The sequence below is a fragment of the Carcharhinus amblyrhynchos genome, chromosome 18 (assembly GCF_965287045.1).
Source record: "Carcharhinus amblyrhynchos chromosome 18, sCarAmb.v2.hapA, whole genome shotgun sequence".
Taxonomy (NCBI): domain Eukaryota; kingdom Metazoa; phylum Chordata; class Chondrichthyes; order Carcharhiniformes; family Carcharhinidae; genus Carcharhinus; species Carcharhinus amblyrhynchos.
In genome coordinates this window covers 34,488,583-34,515,561 of record NC_137341.1, presented here as the reverse complement: position 1 = coordinate 34,515,561, position 26,979 = coordinate 34,488,583, and the positions used below count along the sequence as shown (strand labels likewise).

The 26,979-nt window shown below is 42.5% G+C and overlaps 1 protein-coding gene across 2 annotated transcripts; it reads right to left on the bottom strand.

The window, feature by feature from the left end:
* Positions 1-741: 741 nt before the first annotated feature.
* On the bottom strand, positions 742-26,879 carry slx4 (SLX4 structure-specific endonuclease subunit homolog (S. cerevisiae)). Of its 2 annotated transcripts, none has more exons than XM_080206760.1 (15): positions 26,780-26,879; positions 24,787-25,245; positions 23,782-24,069; positions 22,881-23,052; positions 22,096-22,317; positions 20,271-20,488; positions 15,416-15,738; positions 13,957-14,233; positions 13,340-13,428; positions 12,993-13,139; positions 11,949-12,118; positions 9,185-11,688; positions 7,680-7,782; positions 6,276-6,716; positions 742-2,034 (listed from the first exon to the last, which is right to left on the bottom strand). In XM_080206760.1, exons 2-15 carry the CDS (start codon positions 25,157-25,159, stop codon positions 1,683-1,685), a joined length of 5,679 nt encoding a protein of 1,892 aa, XP_080062886.1. In that variant the 5' UTR covers positions 25,160-25,245; positions 26,780-26,879; the 3' UTR covers positions 742-1,682. The 2 variants fall into 2 exon arrangements, with proteins under 2 accessions (XP_080062886.1, XP_080062887.1); XM_080206761.1 differs by having other exon boundaries at positions 742-1,759.
* Between the last annotated feature and the right edge of the window lie 100 nt (positions 26,880-26,979).

Here is a 26,979-nt window from a genome sequence, read left to right as displayed (position 1 = left end):
AGCACTTGTTTACGATTTTTGTATTCCACAGCAGGATAGAGCTAAAAAAAACACTAAGAGCAGGCTATTTCATCCTAATAAATGGAAATTCTGCAATGGAAAGACTCTAATCTAACCTGAAAATCAGTTGTTTCTTATTTTATTCATGAAATAAAAGTTTGTTCTTGTTCAAGTCTTGTTTGCTCTAATCTGAACAATGGAATCATTGGAATAAGACAGAAAGAATGAGCTGTACCCAGCCAGCCAATGGCCCCCTCCATTGTCAAAGCTCAAGAAGCTAACTGTTACACAAATAACATCTGTGAATGTTACAGAAACATAATCCACTTCAATGTTCTTCATTCCTCCAGTGATGGGGTGGCACGGTGGTTAGCACTGCTGCCTCACAGCGCTAGCGCTGCGGGTTTGAGTTCTGGCTTAGGTCACTGGATTTATTCATCTCATAGTTAAGTTCTCATTTTGAAATGGTTAAAATTAAGATTACCAAAATCCAGTCATGTCATTATGCCTTGAGATTGGAAACCATTTTTTATTTCAGATGTCACGTGTGTGAATTACCTCAATAAATGAGAGAACCTTCACATTGGACTTTAGATCCAGCAACTCTGTTACCTTACCCTCTACCAACTTTCATGATAGATTGTGAAGGGATACTTTATTAATTTTAAGGGGCTGCTTTATCCTTATGGCAATTATTTCTACTCCAGGGGTATAGATTTCATGACAGATAAAAAAAATCACAACAATTGAAAGTGTGTTTATTTTTTTTTAAAGAAAGCAGTAACATTTAAGTGCAGCTCTTGGTCCGCTTAACCACAGAGATATGACACTGGCATTTACCAATAATTACACACACAACATACAAAACGTATTAACATTCTAGAGAAGAGTATGTCTGATTCAGCACTGAGGTTGTTTATCTTCCTTTTTTAAGAGGAAGACGGTGTTAACTGATACTGCATACAAAACCTATTCTAGTTTATTTTTCAATTATACATATACAAATTAGGAATTTCTTGTCCAATTATATACAAGCATACGTTCTTTTGAATTAGACCAATATTCCTGGATTGGAAGTACTTAAAGGGAACTAAATACAAGAGAATATATGTTTGATTAAATTGTTTGATTTCTTCTCAAATTCATTTGAGATCAAGTTGCTTACAATTCCACACAATGTTCCTACCTGAGCCAGAAAGATGACCAGCCAGCAGAATTGAAGCCAGCGCCACACTGATAAAGTAACTGCCAGTTTGTAGTATGAACCAAAAAGTGTCACCGCTACAGGAAAGTCTCCTTATTTTACAATTTATTCTTTCAATATAATTTAAACCTTAAAAGTACAAACTGTTGATTAGAGTTTGGCTGAAAGGAAGTCATTCAATTTTTATCTAACGTCACACCTTCCTGTGATATGATGACAATCTTGTTACAACAGTGCTGGCTTTCATGATGCTCCTGAAGCAGGGCTACAGTTACTGAAAAATTCTACAGGAGCTACCGCATTTCCTTGCTGCATAGTAGATACATCAAAGCTCCTGAATTAAAATACAGTGTGGTAAATGCTTTCAGCTGGGCATATAATCACACTCACATAATAAGATTATTTCCAAACCGCATGGATATTAGAATAGCAATTCTGTTACTAAAGAAGAGGAAGGTTTAAGTTGCAGTAGCTGCACTTACTTCTTCCTGTGGCTCTGACTGGGTTTCCCCTTGCCCTGCTTTCTCCGCTTTAAGATCTCCTTCCTCTGTCTAGCTGTGGAAAAGGTAATACAGTGAGCATTGAGAAAATCCAGCAATTTCCCTTTGGAAACCATTATCCCATTTTCCTTAAGCTGCTGGTTGAAATCTGACAGTTCAAAAGGCTTGTATTGCAAGATGTTACTGTATAGAGATGGGTTTGACCGAATATACTGTCGTATGGCCTCTGCTGTATCTGCTTCGCGGAGTACTGCCTGTGATGGAGTGATTCCATCGCCCTCTTCATCCGAATCTGTGCTAAAGACATTGTCAAACTCATCGGCGAACATCCTGAAAGAGCGAGAAGGATGAACATGTTTCTTCAGACAACCCATATAAAGAGACCTTCATCATATTTTTATTTAAAGTGGCGCTGGTAAGGAAGGTTGGTAGCTTTCTCATGATAAACTCATTGACACTGATCTGCAGTGAATTCCTAGAGCCAGTGTTGACTGATATGAATTCAAGGGAAAGTAACAACATGTGGTTTGTTGATGTTAAGCAGTTTTGGTAATGATGGCAAATTCAACCAAGGGCAGGATTTCCACATTTTGAAAGCAAATTTATCATGTCTTGTTTTAAAGTTGCAGTTATGATGTTCAGAGAGGCAGTTATGATGTTCAGAGAGACAGTTAGGGCAGGTATTCTTGTGGACCTTTAGATCTTCAGAGACACAAATTTTCCTCAGATTAGCAAAAGTCATAAGATTATAGAAACCCTAAAGTACAGAAAGAGGCCATTCAGTCCATCGAGCCTGCAGTGACAACAATCCCATCCAGGTCCTACCCCGAAACTCCTTATATTTACCCTACTGACACTAAGGGGCAATCCACCTAACCCGCACATCTTTGGGCTGGTAATCAATGGGAAGAATCACAAAGGCAATGTTCCTTTGTGATATAGTTATCATTGGTCATGACCTTTCCTCTTAGTCACCTAAATCTACCCTTTGGTTATTTCAAAGGATGAGAGGGACAGTGGAGGTGCCCCATTTTCAGGTGTCAGATTAGGAAGGTTATTGAAATCTGCCTCTCATCTCCTGAACTCTACAAAGTAGCTAAACCTGAAGTAGCTCAACTCACTTCTAAGTTCAGCTTCAAGTTTCTAGGTGTCTAGATCCCCAAACTGTCTTGGTCCCTCCCACCAATGCTATAGTCAAGAAAGCCCAATAATGCCTCTACTTTCTCAAAAGACTAAGGAAATTTGGCATGTCTGCCAAGACTCTCACCAACTTTTAAAGATGCACCATATACAGGAATGGAACGGCGATAATTATGGGGGATTTCAATCTACATATTGATTGGTCGACCCATGTTGGACACGGTGGGCTTGAGGAAGAGTTCTTGGAATGCTGCCAGGATAGTTTCCTTGAACAGTGTGTGTTGGAGCCGACGAGGGGGCGAGCTACCTTAGATCTGGTGTTACGTAATGAGGCAGGTAGAATTAGGGACCTTGTTGTGAGGGATCCTCTTGGGAAGAGTGATCATTGTATGGTGGAGTTTCTGATGCAGATGGAGGAGGAGAAAGTAGGATCCCGGACCTGTGTCCTTTGTTTGAACAGAGGGGAGTACAATAGGATGAGAGAGGAATTGGCGAATGTAGATTGGGGGCACGGATTGGTCGGTAGGTCTGCTGAGGAACAGTGGAGGATCTTTAAGATCTTTCTTGGTGCTCAGCAGAAATTTATTCCGATGGTAAAGCAGGATCGTAGGAGAAGAGATAATCAGCCGTGGATAACAAAGGAGATAAAGGAGAGTATTAAATTAAAAGCTGATGCGTTCAGAGTGGCTAAAAGTAGTGGGTGAGAAGAGGATTGGGAGAGGTTTAAATATCAAAGAATGACGAAGAAGTTGATAAAGAAAGGAAGGATAGACTATGAATCTAGGCTAGCGCTAAATATAAAAAAGGATAGTAAGAGTTTTTATAAATATATAAAAAGGAGGCTGGCTAGGGTGAATGTTGGACCCTTAGAGGATGAGAGGAGGGATTTAGTGGTGGGGGATGAGGAAATGGCTGAGGCCTTGAATAACTTTTTTGCTTCGGTCTTCACGGAGGAGGACGCGAATAGTTTGCCGGGTGTTAACGATGGAAAGATGGTAGGAGTGGAGGGCCTGAATGAGATCATTGTTACTAGAGAGGCAGTGCTCGACAGACTAGAGGGACTGATGGTGGACAAGTCCCCAGGACCGGATGGAATGCATCCAAGGGTTCTGAAGGAAATGGCAGAGGTGATAGTAGATGCCTTGGTGATTATTTTCCAAACCTCGCTGGATTCCGGGGAAGTGCCGGAAGATTGGAAAACGGCTAATGTTACGCCGCTGTTTAAAAAGGGTAGCAGGCAAAAGGCAGGGAATTATAGGCTGGTTAGTTTAACATCTGTTGTAGGAAAAATGCTTGAATCTGTAATCAAAGAGGAAATAGCGAGGCATCTTGAGGAGAATTGTTTAATAGAACAGACGCAGCACTAAGGGGAAGTCGTGTCTGACAAATTTATTGGAATTCTATGAGGATGTGTCTAGTGCGGTGGATAGAGGGGAACCGGTGGATGTGGTGTTTCTCGATTTTCAGAAGGCGTTTGATAAGGTGCCGCACAAAAGGTTGTTACAGAAGGTTAGGGGGTATGGAGTTGGGGGTAAGGTGTTAGCGTGGATAGGGGATTGGCTGTCAAATAGGAGGCAGAGAGTGGGTGTCAATGGGTGCTATTCGGATTGGTGGTTGGTGACTAGTGGAGTGCCCCAGGGATCGGTGCTGGGGCCTCAGCTATTTACCATTTATATAGATGATCTGGAGGAGGGAGCCGAGTGTAAGGTGTCGAAATTTGCTGATGACACAAAGATCAGTGGAACAGCAAATTGTGCGGAGGGTGTAGAAAGTCTGCAGAGGGATCTAGATAGGCTGAGTGAGTGGGCGAGGACCTGGCAGATGGAATACAATGTTGGCAAGTGTGAGGTTATCCACTTTGGCAGGAATAATAGTAGGAAGGACTACTACTTACAGGGCGAAAAGCTGCAGCATGCGATGGTGCAGAGGGACCTGGGGGTCCTTGTGCATGAGTCGCAAAAACCCAGCCTACAGGTGCAGCAGGTGGTCAGGAAGGCAAATGGGATGCTGGCCTTCATAACGAGGGGGATTGAATATAAAAGTAGGGAGGTCTTGCTGCAACTGTACAGGGCACTGGTGAGGCCGCAGCTGGAGTACTGTGTGCCGTTTTGGTCACCGCACTTGCGCAAGGATATTTTGGCCTTGGAGGGAGTGCAGAGGAGGTTCATTAGGCTGATACTGGAGTTGAGGGGGTTGAGCTATGAGGAGAGGCTGAATAGACTGGGCTTGTACTCGTTAGAGTTTAGAAGGATGAGGGGGGGATCTTATTGAGACGTATAAGATGATGAAAGGGATGGATAGGGTAGAGGTGGAGAGGTTCTTCCCGCTCAGAAAGGACAGCAGGACTAGAGGGCACAGCCTCAAGATGGGGGGGGGGGGGGGCAGTTTAGAACAGAGTTGAGGAGGAACTTCTTCACTCAAAGGGTGGTGAATCTCTGGAATTCTCTGCCCATTGAAGTGGTGGAGGCAACCTCGCTAAATATATTTAAGACGCGGGTAGATAGGTTTTTGGTAGGCAAGGGGATTAAGGGTTATGGGGAGAAAGCGGGAAAGTGGAACTGAGCCGCTTCAGATCAGCCATGATCTTATTGAATGGCGGTGCAGGCTCGAAGGGCTAGATGGCCTACTCCTGCTCCTATTTCTTATGTTCTTATGTTTCTGGTTGTGTCACAGCTTGGTATGGCTCCTGCTCTGTCCAAGACTGCAAAAGGACTACAAAGGGTTGTGAACAAAGCCCAGTCCATCTCAATAACCAGCCTCCCACCCATTGATTCTGTCTACACTTGCTGCTGCCTCAGCAAAGCAGCCAGCATAATCCAGGACCCCGCATACCCTGGATATACTATCTTTTTCCATCAGGGAAAAAGATACAAAAATATGAGGAGACATTCCAACCAACTCAAGAACAGCTTCTTCCGTGCTGCCGTCAGAATTTTGCATGGACTTAAACTTTGTATTAAGTTGATCTTTCTCTATACCCTAGCTATGACTGTAATATTACATTCTGTACTCTATCCTTTTCTTCCTTATGTACGATATGCTTTGTATAGCGCTCAAGAAAAATACTTTTCACTGTATACTAATACATGTGACAATAATAAATCAAATTTTGCACAATACAAAACAGTCTGAATTTGTGCCCTTAGAGGGGGAGGATGTGTGTTTCAGGTAACCTATTTCTAGGGGTACAAGCATTCAGTAAAAAAGGTCTAACATTATTTAGTAATGTATAAGGATTGGTTTGTCTCTGACTATGATATGTCAGACACTGTGCAAATCAACCTTTTTGAGCTAACCCAAAGATGGCAGTTAATTTAACTCACCAATTTCTTTACTCTTTATCACTTTGATTGAATTGATTTGAGGTAGTTAAGATTTTCATTTCAATCAGTCACTATTCCTTTCACTGTATTCAGATTTAAGACACCCACCTTTGTGATTCAAAGGAGCTCTCACTCCCCGCTGAAGAGGAGCTTTGAGATGAGGAGAGTTGGTTGGCTGCATCAGAAGCAACAGCTTTCAATGGTGACTTGGCTTCGGGCCCGTGAGACTCCAGAGCACAGTTTCTCCCTTTTCTTTTAGAAGTGGCCTTCAAATGACCTGTCGAGGCTGTTTTCCTGGATTCTGCCGAAACAGACTTTGATTGTTTTTTGGAATGGAGTTTTAGCCAGCCTGTCTCCAATGAAGCAGGCTGGGATTGGTTTATGGTGGCCGCCTTTGGTTTGCTCGTTTTCCAGGTGCAAGGCTGTGAAGATGATACTTCTGGCTTGGACTGGGAGTCAGGATTAGGCTGAATAACCCGATGAGTATATTGATAAATCTCTTTCAATTTCAGAATCATTTTCTTCTTTGGCAGAGGTCGAACACCAAACCTGGAACAAAAGAAAACTAGTCCAGACACAAACATTTTCAGATTATAATACTGAGCACACGCTATACCGTAGCCCCATTCACTAACTCCACAAGTGTAGCCTCTAAATAATATACAAGAAATCAACCAGAACCACATAAATACTAATGGAAGAATGGCACCATTAGAACAATGCCCCAGTGATGAATTCTGATTTAGAAGTCATGGCTTTAATGTCCCAATTTTAGTGAAGTGGTACCTTCAGTAAGGGGAAGATATCTTTGCCAAAAATGAAACTCTGATGCTTATGTAGTATCTATACCAAATAAAGAAGCTGTTTGGCCCAACCAAATCTATGCTGATGTTTATGCTCCATTTCAGATGTCACCCTCCTACACAGGAAATAGGAGTAGGCTATTCGGCCCCTCTAGTCTACTCTCTAACTAAATTATGGTTGATCTTCCATCTCATCACTATTTTTTCAAACTGTCCCCATATCTCTTGATAACTTAAATAACTAGAAATCTATTGATCTTTGTCTTGAACATACTCAATGTCTGAGCCTTCAAAGCCCTCTGAGCTAGAAAACTTCAGATATTCACCACCCTCTGAGTGAAGAAATTCCTCTTCATCTCAGCCCTAAATGGAACCTGAGACTGTGCACGCTGGTTATAGACTTCCTTCCCACATTTATCCTGTCAATCCCTGTAAGAATCTTGTATTTTCATCTAACTCTATCAGCCAGTGCTCAGTTCCTTTCTCCTATCTGCTGATCTAGCTCCTCTATAAAAGGTATCTCTGGCACTCGCCTCAACTACTCCCTGTGTTAGGAGTTCCACATTCTCACCACTTTCTGGGTAAAGATGCCACATTGTTGTTCTCCAGCCTGTAAAGTTCCCGTTTATTAGTGAATTTATTCCTTTATTCAAAAAAATGAAGGAAATCTCTGCCTTCATTAAAAACTCAACCGCAACCATCATCTTACTTGCCCAGTTCCTTCTTTAGGTGTGGGGTGGCCATTGTTGAGTAAGGAGGTTCTGGGGTGATGGGAGCCAATGGATATTGAGCCTTCCTTCGGTTGACAGGTGCTGAAGGAAGATACAAAATCATACAGTGGATGAAAATAAGCCTAAAAAGGCCACAAAACTGAATGAAAGAATACTGCTACATTCAATCAACATTGCTGTGACGTGCACTGGCTTTAAAATTACAAAAACTTTATTTACTCCATAGCCCTGGCTTCACATCTACAGTTTAACTTTCAGTTTTCCCTGTGTTTGCAGTTTATATTGTATACAGCCAGGTTTCATGTTGGCTGTAAAAAGTAAAAATTATACCATTCAAGGTTTAGCATAATTCGCACAAACAGATAATGGGGGAAGAAAATCACTCTGAGCCACTACACATATTGAGACCAAAGACATTTATATATCTGGTATTGTGATGACCTTTGACCCAGAAGCAGTACAGTAAGGAAAATTTGCAATTTCCTTCAAGATCTGTAGAATCAAACTGCTTTTACGAAAGTTTGAAAAAAGTTTGCATCAATTATAAAGGAATAAACTTCATTGGATAAGAAATAGTAGTCCATGTGATCTGTCTACCCTTGGCCTAGAAGCAGTAGCAACAGGAAGGAAGAAATAAGCCATGTGGTTGGTGGAGAGCTACATACAGAGGAGCTGGAGGGTGAAAGCGATCAGCACACTGACGCAGCTACCAAGAGAAAGAAGATAGAGACAGAAAGAACACGGGCTCCTTGCAGGAAAAGGAGGCAAACCTCAAGAATAAGTCTGTTTGGTAGAAAAAAATGATAAGAGTTTTTGGACATGCGAGCTGGCTAAAAAGGTCTAAAACTAGAAATCCATGTGAATAGCTTGGACTGTTGTGACCAGATGGAGTGAAGATGTGTAGAAGTGTGCCTTGTTGATGATAATCATATCTGTGAAACTTGAAGGTGAAAGTTATCAACAAATTGTTCTAAGACTCCTGACCTACCTTGCATGAATAAAGAACTGGATATTGCAGAGCTGAGTAGCTATGGAGTGCTGCATTTACGTGTGGGGACATTGGTGTGAATGAGGTAAGATGCCTCTTTGTTGCATTCACTATTTAAAGTGAGATTTACCTTTATATTTGAAGTATTATTGCCTGGTAATTCATGTGCGGTTTTCACTGGTTCTGATTCATATCAAAGTAAAAATTACAAAAATTGGAATCTTTTTGGTAATTTCTTGATTGGGGGGGGGGGGGGGGATGTCATTCAATAAATTTGGTTATTTTGGTTTAGAGATCTCGACAGGATTTGTCAGAGATATGTAAACTTAATCAAAATGCTTAAAGCAATATTGTCTGAAAAATGTTCAAAGCTTTGTTGTTTATACGGTTAAACTTCAAAACACACATATATCACATCTCCAGTTTTAAGACTGACTGCAAATCTTCAAAAAGCCTGGGGCTAAAAATCTTCCTTAATCCATGGTAATTGCTTACCTGGAGTCTTGTGCTCAGCAACACGTTTTCTGGAATTAGTGGTGTCCTTCTGAAGCACAGGTAACTTTTGAGACAATCCAGGGATGAATTCAGGAACTTCCTCATCTTCATCCCAATCATCCCAGATATTGGATTCAAAAAAACTGAGACGTTGTCTTCTTGAAAGGTTCTTTTCATCAGCTTTGCTGTCCTGATGTTCTTGAATAGATGAAAAGGGCCCACTGGGCTTTGATTTTTCTGAGAGAGGTGTGCTATTTTTGTTCTCGGAATTTGTGGTATGATCTAGTTCATCTTTATTCTTCATTTGATTGATTGTCTTCTGAAGAAATGCATCCTCACCATTAGAATCCTCTTCAAGTTGAGGACTACCTTCAGACATCCAACACTCATCATACGGTATCGGTGGCCCATCTTCAAACTGAAAACTAGCTTCAGCTGTTGGCATCTCCTCCTCAGTGTCTTCGATCTCCAGCACAGACTTGTCTGTTGCCTCCTTCTCTTCAGAAGAGAGTGACACTGACAGTGCTCCTGTTAGCTTCACTGAAGGAGAATGAGCGACTGAAGCGTCCTCACTTTCTAATTCAACACTACAGTCTGAGGTCTGTGTGGGAGGAATCAGGGATGAAGGCAGTGAATCACTCAATGACTGACTGATGGAATTCCTCTCTACAGGACAATCTGACTCTCTAACTAGGTTTATTTCTTTAGCACCTCTGAACCCATTCTTCAATGGGTTAATTGCCTGTGCTTTTTCCTGCTCCACACCATCAGATTTTAACACCGTAATCTGCTGTTCCATTGGCTTCTCAAACAACGTGCTCTCTTCAATATTTTGATTCTGCAGAATGCGGGAATTTGTAGCCAGTGTGGAACAGTGTCTAGTTCTGGTTGAAAGTGGAGTGGCTGGAATCAGCCAGGACCCCTCCACAGCATGGTCTTCATTACTCTGTTCACCGTCACTGCTAAGCTGTAGAGTCAGCTTACTTTCACTATCTTGAACATGATTTTCGTGGTTAGCCACTTGTTTAGCAACACCAGATGTGGATAACACTGAACTGCTCTTGTCATATACCTCATCCAGGCACTTGGATGGAATTCCAGAAACTCTGAAGTTTCTCTGTTCAGTGTGCATCTCAGAACTCAACACCTTATTGCATGTAGTACTAAATCGTTTACCACATGAATGTGGGTCTAATTCATCATTAGACCGTTTAATATTGTACAATGACATTAACTGTACGTTTTCAGAACAAGGTGCTGACATTTTGTTTTCAGTTATTTCCATTTCCTCATCGGAGTCTATGACCAGCAGGGATTTATTCTTTGATGGAGACTGACTGGAGTCAATGCTAATAGGTGGTGACAGATTGCAGTGGTGTACCTCACAGGTATTTTGGGATGGCAATGGCATCTTCAAGCAAAGAGCACTTGTTGAAAGGGATTTTGCCTTTGATGGACAATCTCCAAAATATTTTGGAGATTTGTGAGCATTTAGTTCCTGAAGAATGCTAGAATTATCACACTTTTCACTTGCCAAATTTTGTTGCCCAGTTGAAACCAGTGAGTCACAAGACAAGGCTTCAGTTGGATTCACATGGTGCACAGCCCCAAGGGATGGGGTTACGGCCGAGGTCAAAGGTGGACGTTCTTGTGGAGATTTCACATTTGTACAAGTTTCCAATGGTGACAGGCCAACCAGAGGCAGATCGGGTAAACTTGGGCAAGCAGACGGACTTTCAATCTCACAGATGGGTGAAATGCGGTTAATGCTGCAGTTGGCAGAGGAGATAAACAAATGATTGCCTGTTGTAGGCAAAGCCTTGTCTCCTTCAGAGGCATCAAAATCATACTTTTCTCCAAGTTCCATATCCTGCTCAGATTCTACCGATAGATCAGTTTCTGAAAAAAGGCAGTCATTGCTGGTATTTAAATCAGGTCTGGAGCTCTGCTTATATAATCCCTCCAGTTGAAATGCTTTGACTTTCTGAGAGGGTTCTTGCATCTTGGATCCTTCCAGTGTCTTCAAAAAACATCGAGAGTCAGGTCCGCTTTCTCCTTCAGTCATGGAGGACTCACAATTTCCTACAGTTTCACTTTCAGTTCTTAGTCCCTCCACACTTTGCTCATTTTCTTCATGCACCTCAGTTTCCTCTCCAGTTTCCACACTGTTCTGATCAGGTCTCTCACTTTCTTGAGCCTTAAGGGAGGTTCTCATGATTTTTCGCTGAGTTGCAGCAAACTCATAAAGTTCTTCTAATTCCTCATCATCAACTTTCTCACTGACCTTTTCTTCATCCTCGTAATCTGCAGATTTGATATCCAAGGCAGGATCTTCTGATTCACCTGCCCACATAGATCTCAAAAGGTCCTGGAGGTTGTCTTCTCTGTTTCCATAGTTATTGTCTTCTGTGATAGTGAAAGGATCATTTTCCGAACTACTTCCATCGGGCTCAGCTTCATCTGGCCAGGCCTCGCAAATCTGTATCAACTCGTTCATAGTAAACCTGATCAACACAGAATCATTGTCAATCTGAAAAGGTAAGTCAGCAGGCAATAAGATATCTTAAGATCATATTCTGCAGATGTCAGAAATCTATTCAAGACAAAAAAAATTCCTTTGGCAAGCTCCTTTCTATCTTTTAAGTCGGTTATTTTATTTCATGCTTCAGAATCAAATTTCTAAAAAGTGAATCAGTGATGTACTACAGATTAATGGCACCAATTCGATAGTCAACTGATCTTAGTATGGTATAACTATACTGACCTCTTAGCAAGAGCATGCACCTCTGGAAGTACAGTAGGAGATACCGCAATACTAGCAGTATACAGATATCGAAGGAATGTACAGACAGCCTCTATCGTTACTTCAGGCATTAAGAGTCTGCGGATCACAGCAGCACCATCCTCTTCCACCAAGAATCCTTCATCGTGCACCTACAAAACAAATAAGTCAACAAACTCAAGGTTTAAAGTAAAGTTCATTTATTGGTCACAAGTAAGGCTTACATTAACACTGCAATGAAGTTACTGTGAAATTCCCCTAATCGCCAGACTCTGGCACCTGTTCGGGTACACTGACGGAAAATTTAGCATGGCCAATGCATCTAACCAGCACGTCTTTCCGACTGTGGGAGGAAACCGGAGCACCCAGAGGAAACCCATGCAGAAAGGGGGAGAACATGCAAACTCCACGTGGACAGTGAACCAGCTGGGAATCGAACCCGGGTCCCTGGCATTGTGGGTAGCAGTGCTAACCACTGTGCCACCATGTCAGCCACAAGTAAATGGGTGATATGGTGGCAGAAGAGTTGGCAAAAGAGAATGGGTGAAGAATTGTGGTAAGCTGCCATGGGTTAATCCTTCAGGAGAGCCACATAACTCACTTACTATTTAAAGGCAGTCAGATTTAACTGATCACTCACTGGATTTAACTCGGGTTAAGTAATTCCATTCTGAATGATTCAAATTAGTACAAGCTTATGTCTAAAAAAGTACGTGGCAGCACAAGGTAGAACAAAACATTATGCACATCATTGGAGATGGTTAAATTGTAGAGCCAGGTTTGATACACATTCCCCAGTTGCAAACAAAGCAGCTTTATTATTCTGCAATCTCTCGCCAATGTTAATGTAACAATGTTATACATCAGGAGTACCAACTGATGGAAGAGTCTCATGTAAGGCATGCTTCTAAGGAGACAACAGCTTCTTGTGTGACTCTTAACCAGAAGGGAGAGAAGACTGAAAAGGGAAAGGTCTGAAAAAATAATTTTTACACCCCCTTTACAGAAAGCATTCCTATCACTTACAATTTGCACAAGCTGTGGAGAGCGAGCGTAGAGAACAAACTGGTGAGCATACACAATCTCGCCATTGTCCACCTGAAATTGCACATCACTCAGGTGGGGATTGTTCACCATCCCTCCAAGGTCTTCACTCAGTTTCTTCAGTTGTTTCTGAAATCAAAATGCAAGCATTAAAACAATTACCAGCACTTAACATTACAAAATAATCTCTCCATGTTGTGTCGGACTTCTCGTCCAAGCTTTAAAACTTTGATGGGGCACACCAGCGAGCTAGTCACAAAAATGGTCAAAATTGCTGAAACAGGACAGATTTGAATCTCACTTTAATAAAATTAAACTGGTTTGCTTACTCCATGATGAATATTATTGTCACAAATTCTCTTGCTCTGAGCTGGGACAAATCCACTTGGCATAATGTCATCTGATAAAGTGTCCCTTCCTGTCAGTTAAAATGAATGGATACAGTTGAACCTGGAATACATGCTTTGATTTATAAGAATAAATGAGAGTTTCACTAAATAGAATGATAAACCCATAACCATTATTACAATATTCAACACAAAGCAACACTATCCACAAGACATTCTAACCACACAAAACATTAAATTCTGTTGAGTACCATTTATTCTGAAAAAAAGTTATACCAAGAAATTAAAAAGCATCTATCAGAAAACTATTACTATCCAATTCAGAGAAACATGATTTAACAGATTTTGGATCAGAGTCCACATTAATTACTGCTTTTATTAAGTACTAATTCATAATGACAAGAACAATTCAATTCTAAAACCTCTACTAATATCCAAACAGGAATACTATTCCCTGCAAAATTATTTATTCCCATAATTAGCATTCATATAATTTCTGTATTCTTAAACCCAATCCAATTTTTGAAAGAAAATTCTGTAACCATCCAAGGATCACAATGTTCCAGATCTTTAATCAGTCGTGCAAAGTTTCTACTTACCGTTTCTTCCTGTAACTCCATTGTCTTGCTCACTCTTCACCCTGTAATTCCATTGTGTCAATGTCATTCCCTCACCAGCTAAATCCATCAAGTCAAAGAATGTCTGATCTTGCTGACTTCTAGTCATGGGCATGTCCTTAGTCCCAATCTCACATCCACTGCCAACTGGTGCAGAGTGTTGATGGATCAGCTCTGAAGTGGGTTTTAGAAGGGCTTTGGCATCCATTGTAGAAGATAACACCTTTTCCTTGTAAGTAGAAAACTCATGATCATGCCCCTTCAACAAAACACACGTTATGATTATTTTTCTTTTAACGGGGCTTTGGGGAAAAAGCAAGGAAGCAGGAATAATTAGATAGCTCCACGAAAAAGCTATTGCATGCTTAATAAGTTTAATGTTATATATTCAATGGTTAGTGTCTCTTCAGGATGCTAGTTCACAAAATATACTACACAAATGCAAAATGACTTGCTTTATATTGTAATTCAAATCAACATGGAACCAATTAGGTTATTGGTAACCTGGTTTATTTGGACTGATTCTCACAGAAGCGTGAAAGAATGACTGTAAATCACACTAACTTTAGTAGATGGTATTATCAAAAGTCATGATGTGGGTATGCCGGCGTTGGACTGGCGTAAACACAGTAAAAAGTCTGACAACACCAGGTTTTAGTCCAACCTATTTATTTGATAATATACTCACAAGCTTTCGGGGTTAGTCCCTTCGTCAGGTGAATGGAGAGTTCTGGCCTCAGACAGAGCTTTATATGCTCTGTCTGAGGCCAGAACTCTCCATTCACCTGACGAAGGGACTAACCCCGAAAGCTTGTGAGTATATTATCAAATAAATAGGTTGGACTAAAACCTGGTGTTGTCAGACTTTTTACTGTATTATCAAAAGTGACAGGAGATTGAACTGCCAATCCAGAGTCTTTATTTTCATTAATAGTTTTCAAAATTAAGATCATGAACATTTACTAATGATATTATTTAAAATTGCACTCAATAGTACGTCATTTAATATGCTGCATATTTTCATTTAACTGCAGATAAACAAATTAAATGCATGAAAACCTGTGCTCCTGTGCAAATCATACCAAATGCAAGGTTTTACTCTACAAAAGTTACTATAGAAAAGCTACTTCTAGTTAATCTGATAAACAGATTTCTTTTACTAGAGTTACTGTTCATGTGTGAAATCATGTAACTATCAAAGGGGGAATTATCTGAAACTGCAAACTCCAGGTCATGAGGGACCAGACTCAATTCCCAGAAACTGCTGTAAAATTGTTTAGGTTTCATAAAATTCTTTAAATTGGAACAGATAATAAAAGAGTAGGAGGCAGCAGATGTGCGCATATAGGGACGTTGATCTTTTTGCATAATTAATAAAATCTTCAATCATCTTCTCCTGATTAAACCTCTTGAATATTTAATGCTTCACAAACCACCTCACCTCTTGTGGTTTCCATGGTATTATAGGAGGAACCAGGCTATTTGTATAAAAGAGTGCTACGTCCCAATCACTGGCTCCAAACAAGGCACTGCGATACCACAGGCTATCTTGTTCTGTTATCCCTGAGTGTACATGGCAGACGTGCCTCACAACTCCACCCACGTGGAAAGTGCTTGCAGGCAGCGGAGGGGTGCTACATATTTCCATTTCCTCAGACAGCAGTGTTGCCAAACTGTTTTGGATCCGTTTCAGCGCTGTTTCAGGATCCTGCACCAATAACAAGGGGGGGAGGCCATCCTTCCTCTTCTTCCGACCCTTCTTGTCTAAAAACAAAAAAAATCCAACATTGAAATGAAGTATTTATAGATTACATTAATAATAAAATCAGCTTAACACTACAACAGGAAAATGACAATAGAATTTACAAACTATAAAAGGTCTAAAGTTCCAAGGAATGTCACCTGATAACATAGAACTGATGGAAAAAACAACATTATTTGTACTTCACCCACAATGGCTTGTTCTCGTGATTATTTTGCGTTAAAATGCATTAACATCCCTCTGGACTGAACAAAGAACAAAGAACAACACAGCACGGGAAACAGGCCCTTCGGCCCAACGAGCCCGCGCCGCCGTCCTACTATCTCAGTGACCTATTCATGATTTTAGTCTACGCCTAACGTGCGAGGATCAGGGAGGTCCAATTTAGGGACAATTTTAGTACCCAATCAATCAGCCTAAAAGCACATCTTTGGGGGATGTGGGAGGAAACCGGAGCACCCGGAGGAAACCCACGCAACCACGGGGAGAACGTGCAAACTCCCACAGACACAGGCCCAAATCCATGTGTCCGCACAGCAACAGAGATAGTCTCTGAGCTGTCATGTTGCCCTCGAGATGGTCCAGTTTAAGCACACTAACGACATGAAGCAATAGGCAACTCCCGAAGCAACATCCAAGAGCAGCCCACTACAACCTGCCGCCTGCATGCCCCATGCTGGACTTAAATGCCTGTGGAGACAAAAAAATTCATTATTAAACAGGCAAAGACTAACATTCCTGAGGCAAAACGTATTCCCAAGCCTACAATGTTCAGTAAGGCCTACTATATCCCCCTATATGTAGCCCGCTCATATGGCTGTCTAAGTGACTCTTAAACAACCCTAGCGTGCCTGCTTCCACCACCTTACTCGGCAGTGCATTCCACACCCCCACTACCCTTTGCGTGAAAAACTGCCCTCTAATATTTGTCTTATACCTAGCCCCCCTCACCCTAAGCCCGTGACCCCTCGTTCTATCCATTTCTTGTAGCGGAAAAAGCTTACCACCATTTACTCTATCTATCCCCTTCATAATCTTATAAACCTCTATTAGATCCCCCCTCAGCCGACGTCTCTCAAGGGAAAACAGCCCAAGTTCATCCAATCTTTCCTCGTAAGACAGCCCTTCCATACCAGGCAACATCCTGGTAAATCTCCTCTGCACTCTCTCCAGGATCTCTACATCCTTCCGGTAGTACGGCGACCAGAACTGGACGCAGTACTCCAAGTGAGGCCTAACCAACGTTCTATACAACTGCAACATCAGACTCCTACTCTTATATTCTATACCTCTTCCTATGAAGGCTAACATACCATACGCTTTCCTCATCACATTCTGCACCTGTACCGACACCTTCAGGGACTTATGCACTTGCACCCCCAGGTCTCTCTGCGTATCTATACTCCGGATAGTTCTACCTTTTATCGTATAACTCCCCTCCACATTATTCCGGCCAAAGTGCATCACCTCGCATTTCTCCGGATTAAATTCCATTTGCCATCTATCTGCCCAATCTACCAGCCTGTCTATGTCCTGTTGCATTGCCAGGCACTGCTCCTCAGTACCCGCCAATCCAACCATCTTGGTGTCATCAGCAAATTTGCTGATCACACCACCTACCCCCTCTTCCAAGTCATTAATATATACCACAAATAGAAGAGGTCCAAGTACCGAGCCCTGCGGCACACCACTGGTGACAGGCCTCCAATTGGAAAAGGAGCCTTCCACTACTACTCGCTGTCTCCTCCTCCCAAGCCAGTTCTCCACCCATCTACATACCTGGCCTTGTATCCCATGAGCCTTCACCTTTTCTATCAGCCTACCATGAGGGACCTTGTCAAACGCCTTACTGAAATCCATATAGACGACATCAACGGCTTGTCCTTCGTCAACCGTTTTTGTCACCTCTTCAAAAAATTCCACTAGATTCGTAAGGCATGACCTCCCTGTAACGAAGCCATGCTGCGTATCCCTGATCAGATTGCAGCGCTCCAGATGTTCATACATCCTATCCTTGAGGATCCTCTCCATTAGCTTGCCTATAACTGAAGTCAAGCTCACTGGCCTATAATTCCCTGGGTTATCCCTCTGACCCTTCTTAAACAACGGTACTACATTTGCAATGCGCCAATCCTCTGGGACCTCACCTGTGTCCAAAGAAGAGACAAAGATTTGCGTCAGAGGCCCAGCAATTTCATCCCTCACCTCCCTTAACAGCCTGGGATAGATGCCATCAGGCCCTGGAGATTTATCCGTCTTTATACTGTCTAAAAGTCCCAACACCTCTTCCCTCGTGATGACTATATCCCTCAACGGATCCTCAAACTCCTCAAGCACAGCACCAGACATCAGGCCCCTCTCCTGCGTGAATACCGACGCAAAGTATTCATTCAGGATCTCCCCCATTCCCCCAGGCTCCAAGCATAGTTCCCCTCCTCTGTCCCTGAGAGGACCAATCTTCCCTCTAACCATCCTTTTATTTCTAACATAGGAGTAAAATGCCTTAGGATTTTCTTTAATCCTACCCGCCAAAGCCATTTCATGGCCCCTTTTTGCCTTTCTGATGCCCCTTTTAAGTTCTCTCCTACATTCTCTGTATTCTTCTAACGCTATCTCTGTCCTCAAATGCCTAGATCTAATGTACGCCTCCCTCTTCCTCCTGACCAGGTCCTCAATATCCCTAGTTACCCACGGCTCTCTAATCCTACCCTTCCCATCCTTCCTCTTGACCGGCACGTGCCTTTCCTGCAAAGATTTTAGTTTTCCCTTGAGAGACTCCCACATACCCAGCGTCGACCTGCCATCAAGCAGCTTACCCCAGTCCGTATCTTTAAGATCCTGCCTAATCCGGTTGTATCTAGCCCTCCCCCAGTTTAACACCCTCCCCTTAGGACAGGCTTCATCTTTATCCATTAATATCTTAAACCAGACAGAGTTGTGGTCACTGTTAGCCACCTGCTCTCCTACTTCAACGTCAACCACCTGCCCAGGCTCATTCCCCAGAACCAAGTCCAGTATAGCCCCCTCCCTGGTCGGGCTATCCACATACTGCTCCAGGGATCCTTCCATTACACACTGTACAAATTCCTCCCCGTCAGCACCCTCTGATCTCGGCACCTTCCAGTCTACCCCGGGGAGATTAAAATCTCCCACTACCACCACCCTATTCTTCCTGCACTTATCTAGAATGTCCCTGCTTATCCCTTCTTCCACAGCCCTCGGGCTGTTGGGCGGTCTGTAGTACACACCCAACATAGTAACATCTCCCTTCCTATTCCTCAACTCCACCCATAGCGACTCGATTCCTATATCCTCTATTCCTCCCTCCCTCTGCACTGCTATGATGCAATCCTTAACTAACAACGCCACTCCCCCACCTCTCTGCGACCCTCCCCTATCACGCCTGAAGCACTTATACCCGGGAACATTCAACTGCCAGTCCTGCCCTTCCTTTAACCAAGTCTCTGTCACCGCCACCACTTCCAACTTCCTTTCGAACATTATTGCCTTCAGTTCATCTGTTTTGCCAGTCACACTCCTAGCATTGAAACACATGCACCGAAGACACTCAGAAACAATCCGATCCTTCTTCCTACCCTCCGGGCTTACCCTATCCCCAATCCCAGTTCCGTCCACATCCCCACCCCCCCTCCATATTAGTTTAAACACTGCCGAAACACTCCAGCTAACCTTCCAGCTAAGATATTCACACCCTTCCCAGTTAACTGTACCCCATCCCTCTTATATATTTGCCCCTCTTTCATAAAGACTTCCCAATGGTCTACGAATCTAAAACCCTCTGCCCTACACCAATCCTTCAACCACGCATTGAGTTGGAGTATCTCATTATTTCTAGCCCTGCTAGCCCCAGGCACCGGCAGCAGCCCAGAGAACGCCACCCTGGAGGCCCTACATTTCAGCCTAGCCCCCAACTCCCTGAACTGCCTACGTATGTCCCCCCTGCACTTTGTTCCTACATCCTTCTCTCCTATGTGCACTATCACATCAGACTTGGTCCCTCCACCCTTCAAAATTCCCTCTACCCTTTCTGAAACATCCTGTACCCCTGCCCCAGGGAGGCAGACTACCATCCTGGATTCCCGCTTTTGCCCACAGAACCGCCTGTCAATCCCTTTGACTCTCCCATCCCCCACCACTATCTCACACCCTGCACTCTTCCCTTCCTCCGAGGTATTCTGATCTCCCTCCCTTGCCTTCTCTACCCCAGCTGTCGCCCCACCCTTGATATTCCGGGGTAATTCCTCTGGGGCGGTCCTAGTGCCACGACTCCTTTTCTTTTTGCTCTTCCTAACTGTGACGTGTTTCTCAGAATATGCCCTGAAAGTAATCACTAGCTCAAAGGAACTTGCATTTCAAAAAAAGAACTTGTGTGGTGTAGTTATTTGCCTTGATGGAATAATAAGTAACAACATATTTTCAGACTGATTTTCAAGTTACACTCCATGGAGAAGGATTCAAGACAAGAGTAAAACTGCATTTTAACAAGTGCAAGCGCCCACAGTTTAGCTCCTACCTGCTGCTGTCACTATTTTGGTGAGGCTGAAGTTATTAGTGTGCAGGGACATGTTTCGTTTCTCCTGCTCCCGTTTCTGCTGTTCCAACAAAGATGCAGATAGTGCCATGGCGACCATTGTATCTTCATCCACCGGTTGCTCCCTGGTGGTCTTGCACTTCTTTGGCAGTCCATTTTCTTTTGTTGAACCTTTTCTTTTTAATCGACCTGGTTGAAGGCTGACATTTAGAATTGAAATGAGAAAAGAAAGAAGATTTTAAAAGTTTATATACATAACAGACATGCATCCAGAGATTTACACACAAAAGACAAAGTACAATGCAAGGTATTTCACAGGAGATATCCTTGTAAACATCACTGAAAAAATCATAACTAATTTACAATACATCTGAGCTAGTCAATGACGCTGATCTTACAAGAGATCCTCTCTGTGAACCTTTGCTGGGTCATATCAAGAAAAGCTTTGTTTAGTCCTTTAACCTGACGTTGATTGTAGTGCAATGATAATGTAACAACCACAGCCCAAGGCTATGAGGAATCATAAAGGAAGGTTTGCACTTTCATAGAGAAGGTGCACTCAACTGGTTCCTGGGCAGAAGGTGTTTGGAGGAAAGTTTGGACAGATGGGGCCTATATTTTAGAACAGTGAGATGTGATCTTATTGAAACAATAAGAACCTGAGAGGGCTTGACAGAATGGATGCTGAAAGGATGTTTGTGCTTATGGGAGAGATTGGAATATGGGACACAGTTTAGAATGAATCTCTCATTCAAGACGGAGGTGAAGAGAAACCTTTACTCTCGTAAGCAGATCGTAAGACTGGAAATCTCTTCCCCAGACAGCGGTGAAGGCTGGGTCACTGAATATTTTTAAGGCTGAATTAGATAGATTCTTGATTGACAAGGGAGTCAAAAAGAGTATAAAGATGTAAGAAGGTAAGTGGAGTTGAAGCCACAATCAGATCAACAATGATCTTACTGAATGGCAGAGCAAACTGGACAGGTTGAATTACTTACTCCTGTTTCTAATTTGTTTGTTTGTATGTACCTGACTTTGCTTCTCAGAAATGTGTCAATGTATTTCACATCCAATGAAATATTTTTAAATGGAGGGACTGGTATCTGAGAGATGCCATGCAATTTTACACACACTTGAATAGGTTGACCTTACTTCAATGTACTTTATCATCCCAAAAATCAGCACCTCCAACAGTGAAACATTCCTCAGTTGTGCACTGGAGTGAAGGCCTTAGATGGTGAGCTTAAAACTGGGCAGGTAGAATCCCAGTTTAATGTCTGAACTGGAGAGCGGGGGGAAGATTTAGAACAAAGAACAAAAACAGCCCGGGAAACAGGCCCTTCGGCCCAACAAGCCCACGCCCCCATCTTAACACCACCAGTGCCCCCCTCCACCCATGACCTTTGATCCATCATCCTGCAATGGAATCACATCTGGAGCAATCTGGCAAGAACATGTGAACCCATCGTGACACCTAATCACCCTCACCTTATTTATACTGAAGGTTGTGGGAATAGAACAGAATGAACTCAGGTGATCATGTCAAACATGTGCAACACACTCAAACTTGTCACTTTCATTGTGGATATACAGCATACATCAGACACACTGACCATTCAAATGAATTGCATTGGGAGATAGCAGCATTGGGTGTGCAGGACACCAGAGTTGCCTCAAAGGATAAAGACAATCAAACATGAAGGCAAGTCTGAAAGGCAGGAGTGAGCCCAATATGGATATAGTGGCAGAATCTCCTCGTGCGTAAGAACTGGGACCAGGATCAACTCTAGCTTTTTATGTCATTTACCTTGTTGAGCAAGCTGAGCTTTCAGGACACTGAGAGTTCTGTCTCTGAACTGCCTGCAGCAATAATTGTGGTGGGACCTCCAATTCAATGGCACAGCGTTTGAGGTGAATTGCTCGGCTCTTGAAGCTTTTAAAACGTTTCCCACAAATTGGACATTCAGGAACTGAAGGTACGTTTAAAGAGGCTATTGTCGCTGTTCTCTGCTCTCCTTCATCCAAGCATCTGTGAGAACAAATAGAAAGAACTTAATACAATTTACAAGCTGAGACAGAGAGTGGAAAGCGCCAGAATATCTGCAAGTTGTCTTAAATAGCTTGATTGATATTGACTATTTTTAGTATGTTTAAATTTGGCTGTGGAGTTTATAGTGTCATCTTAACCCTTGGTGTATTAAAGATTTGAAGTGCTTCTGGTCATCTGATGCTTTTTGCCTGGAAATCTGGTCTAGTCTGTCTGTGCTGGTTGGTTATGCTTCACACTAGAGTGGACAGCTGTTCAGATGGCTTTTCTTAAAAAAAAATACTGGTTTCTTCCATTCCTTCACTACAAGAACATAACTAGAATTAAGCTAAAAGTCAAATGAAATAGTACAGTAAGAAGTTAAAGTCCAACAGGTTTATTTGGAATCACATGATAAAATAATTAGTGTATGAGCTCCAGTCAGTTAAGACCAAATATAAAAAAGCATCTGGAAGGTTGGTCTGTAAAGAACAGGTTTGATACATTAACAATGTCAACCACATAATGTTCAGAAAAGTTAGTTTTTGTGTTCAACTGCTTCTCACCTGTTGGTGTGTTGTGTGCGTCGAGTGGAGTTCATGTTAGAAAGATCCTTCTGACAGATTACACAAAAAAAGAGCCCATTGTCTTCAAGGGTGTAGGCATCAGCTGCTCCGACCTCCTGTTGTATTGTCCATGCCAAAGCCAAATCACTGTCTGTGGTCCCTGGACAGTCACCTGTTGCAGACAGATATATTTACCTCTAAACGTTATTTTGTCAAGAGTTTCCAAGCAGAAAGCAGGGAATTATTAGATAACCAGAAGTGCTTCAAAGCTCTGATGCACCCAGAGTTAAGATGGCATGATAAATTCCACATCGAAGCTTCAGCATCCGATAATAGTCTACTAAGCTACTTAAGACATTTTCCATGGGACTTTCTGCTTCCCCATCTCAGCTTTTCTGTTCAGCTTTCCTATTCTCCACTCTAGCCAATTTGTCCTCATCATTGGTATAATGGCTGCTAAGTTTTGCTAGTAACTACATCACGTGACAGGAAGAGATTAAAAAAAGGTCTTCCTCATTTAATAAGGGAATAATGTCCTATTGAAATACAGATTAGGTTTGCTGTATCAGTATAGCGTAAATGATCGTGGTGAAAATGCAGTTAATTCAGGTCAGGTATCACTAGAATGTAAATAGCCATATATTAAAAATAGTAAATAAGGCAGTACAGCCTAGTGCAATAGTAACATGTATCCCCACAGAAATGGGGAGCATAGCGTTTGATCAAGCAAACCATTGTACTGCCTGGGGAATTGAACACAGGATGAACCCTGTGTTGTTCCTACTCTCATTAAGCTCTAATGGTTGACATATTTCAATTTAGACTTGTCATAGGCAACTGGCCTGTGTATCTGATTAATGGTTAATCTTGGAACAGAGAATTGAACATTTGATAAACTAACCGTCTTCCTTTGGAACAGATGGTCCAGGAAGAGATGCTGCGGCTGACTGACTGTCTCTTCCATCATTCTCCCTGTTTGTGTCCAAGGGACAGAATTCCTTATTCTTCTCATCCTCTTGGATGGTACAAGCTGGCAGTATTTTCTCATCATTGCTGTGTCTCAAACGCTCAGGTTCCTTCCTTCGAAACTTCTGCATATTTCCCAGAACTCGTTCTTTTACACCTAGACCTTTGCTGACAGTTTTCTTCTTAATTGTTGAATGGCCACGGTTGCTAGTCCATATAGTATCTGCAAATAAGAAGGACCACGTGTAACATCCAAGTGAGTACCACTGGCACAAACCAAATTCTTGTCATAATTCTTCAAAATTAATCACCTTTCTAAATGCTCCACTCTAGCAGAATCAATGTTTGAATGTCACAAGATTTGGTGCAATATATAACCTGAACATGAAAAGTGCTCAAATTCAGTTTGAAAGTTTTTGTTTGTCAGTGTCATCCTCGCATTTTAAAAAGATTACTGCTTTCTCCCCTTAAATTTTCTAGATTTCTATTCTGCACAACATGAAAGCATATGCCACTGACCCTCTGACAGTATGGTCAGCCCCAGCGCTGCCCTTTGTGCATAGCTGCCCTTTGAAGTGCATGGCATATCCAGACCATTGCCCCTCTGAGCACATGGCACGCCCACACTGCTGCTCCTTTGCGCGTGCAGCACGGTCTCCCCAACTGTGCAGCACTCCCTCAGCACTGCTCCCCCAATTGCATAGCACTCCCCCAACACTGTTCCTCCTGCTGCGCGGCATTCCCTCGGCATTGCCCCCCCACCAACTGCACAGCGCTCCCTCAGCACTGCCCCTCTGACTGTGCAGCACTCCCTGAGCACTGATGTTCTATATATAACTCTTCATTGCCCCAAGAATTGCTTGACATTTTGCATTTACAAAAAAATCTAGTTCGATAGAGTTTATTTTCCAAACTTTTAAAAAATTAATCGATATCTCACCTGTTAAACCATTGTTAATCGCAACAGTCCCAGAGTACTGTGATGAAGCCTTAGGTTCTGAAGGCCGAAGCACTGTGACATCCTCAATTCTTACACACACTTGTCTGCTGCATGGAGGAGCAGGAGGATCATGTGCCTGATATTCAGTTGTCCCAGTCTGATGGCTCTTTGTTGCCCCATCACTGTGGGCTTTGCTCTTGTTACTGTAGTTTACCTCACTGATTGATGTTTGTTTTCCTTTTAACTTTATCTTTGCTTCAAAGGAATTTGTGCGGTTCCAACCTGCGGATTTGCATTTCTTCCCTCCACCTTCAACTGGGTACCTGGATGCTGTCTTGCAGTGTTCAACAAAATCATCATCTGATTCATCCATCAGTTCAAAGTGAATTTTGTTATAAAGCGAACATTAGAAGTCAGACATGGCCACAATTTGAAACCATCTTTTTGTTTTCCAATTGCCTGCGAACAAAACACCAAAAAGAAAGCTTAATTACACCGAAAACAAATCCTTCCCTTATACCTCAGCCCTGTGGAAATCTTTCACCCACCAGCCTCACACAGTTCTCCTTCCTGTAATTTACTGGCATCTCAAATCAATTTTTGGCATCACTTAATGTATGTTGATGAGAGGCACAGTCTGTGTGCCAGAAGCTCCAAGTTCAAATCCCACTCTAGAACTTAATGGTGAAGGATGGAAGGTACATTCATAACACAGTGACACCTGCAAATCCTTTCAACACATACCACTGGCAGGTGGTAAGAGTAGTACAGATTCCTGGTCAGCCACGTAATGGAAAGAAAGTTGAAGCCTCAACCATCACTCTCCATAGATCAAGACTACAACATGCATGCAAAAGTGCATGCTGCCATAACAACTCAAATTCCAACTGAAGCATTACATATCACAATGTGTGTTAAACAAAGGAACAGGCGATGTCCTTGTATGTGAATCACAGAAAGTATTCATGCAGACAAAGCAAGTGAACAGGAAAACAAGGCATATCAGTCTCTATTACAAAGGCATTGGAGTATAAGAGTCATCAAGCCTTACTCAAATTACATTGCGCTTTGGTGAAACCACACCTGTGAGTACCACGTACAGTTTTGTGCCCTTATGTAAGAAAAGATGCATTTGCCTGAGAAGGAAATTAGACCTTTTTCCTAAAATCTGGAATGAGCAGTGATTTCATCAAAATGTAGAATTCTTGAGGGGCTTGACAAGGGTAGATGCTGGGAGAATATTTGCCCTGGCTGGGAAAATTAGAACAAGGGATCGCAGTGTCAGAATCAGGGGTTGGTCATTTAGGATTGAGATAAGGAGTTTTTTTTGCAAATCTTTGGAATTCTCCATCTTCGAGAGTTGACAATGCTCATTCATTGAATATATTCAAAACAAAGATTGTTTTGTTTACTAAGAGAATCAAGATAATGCAGAAAGGATTGAGGTTGATGGATCAGCCATGACCTTATTGAATAGTGCAGATGACCTAAAAGTACCAAATGGTATTCTATTTGTGTAGGAGTCCAGGCAGCCCCTCTAGTCTCTTGTTATTCAATTAGATTATTACTGACCTCTATCTTGACTCAAGTTAAGACCCTGGTCTCATAACCCTTCATACTCCAATCCAACAAAATTGAGTCATACAGACTCAAAACATTAACTCAATTTCCCTGTCCACAGTCTTTCCAGCATTTTCTAATTTAATTAACAGCCTGATTCTAATGTTCAAGTTTCTGTTCCTTGTTCTGAAGACCTCCTCTCATTAGAGGTTTGTCTCTATCCTTATCATAAGCTTCAGTCATTTAAAATTATTCCATTAATCACCCTTGAAACTTCTGCATTCAGTCTGAACCAGGCCTTTAACCCTTTCATCCCCTCTCTGGGACACTTCTCCACCCCAAGACAGATCAGCCTTTTATCCAGTTTGCTCAAAACTATCAACAAAACAGCCCGATCCGCCGCTGCAGTTGTCTGTCTCGGGCTGATACTCACTCCAGTGGCGGAGCCAGGGACTGACAGAGTTAAGTATCGGCACAGGGCAACTTCGGTCCCCTCCCTGCCCCCGTTTCCCGCTACCCGACATGGCGGCCCACACCTCCCGGATGTGGTTCAGAGTGAACAGCTCCCGCACCGGAAATGCCACGGCCGCCATTTTGCGTCGTCAATAATGGTAGGGCGCGTGCGCGGTGTTG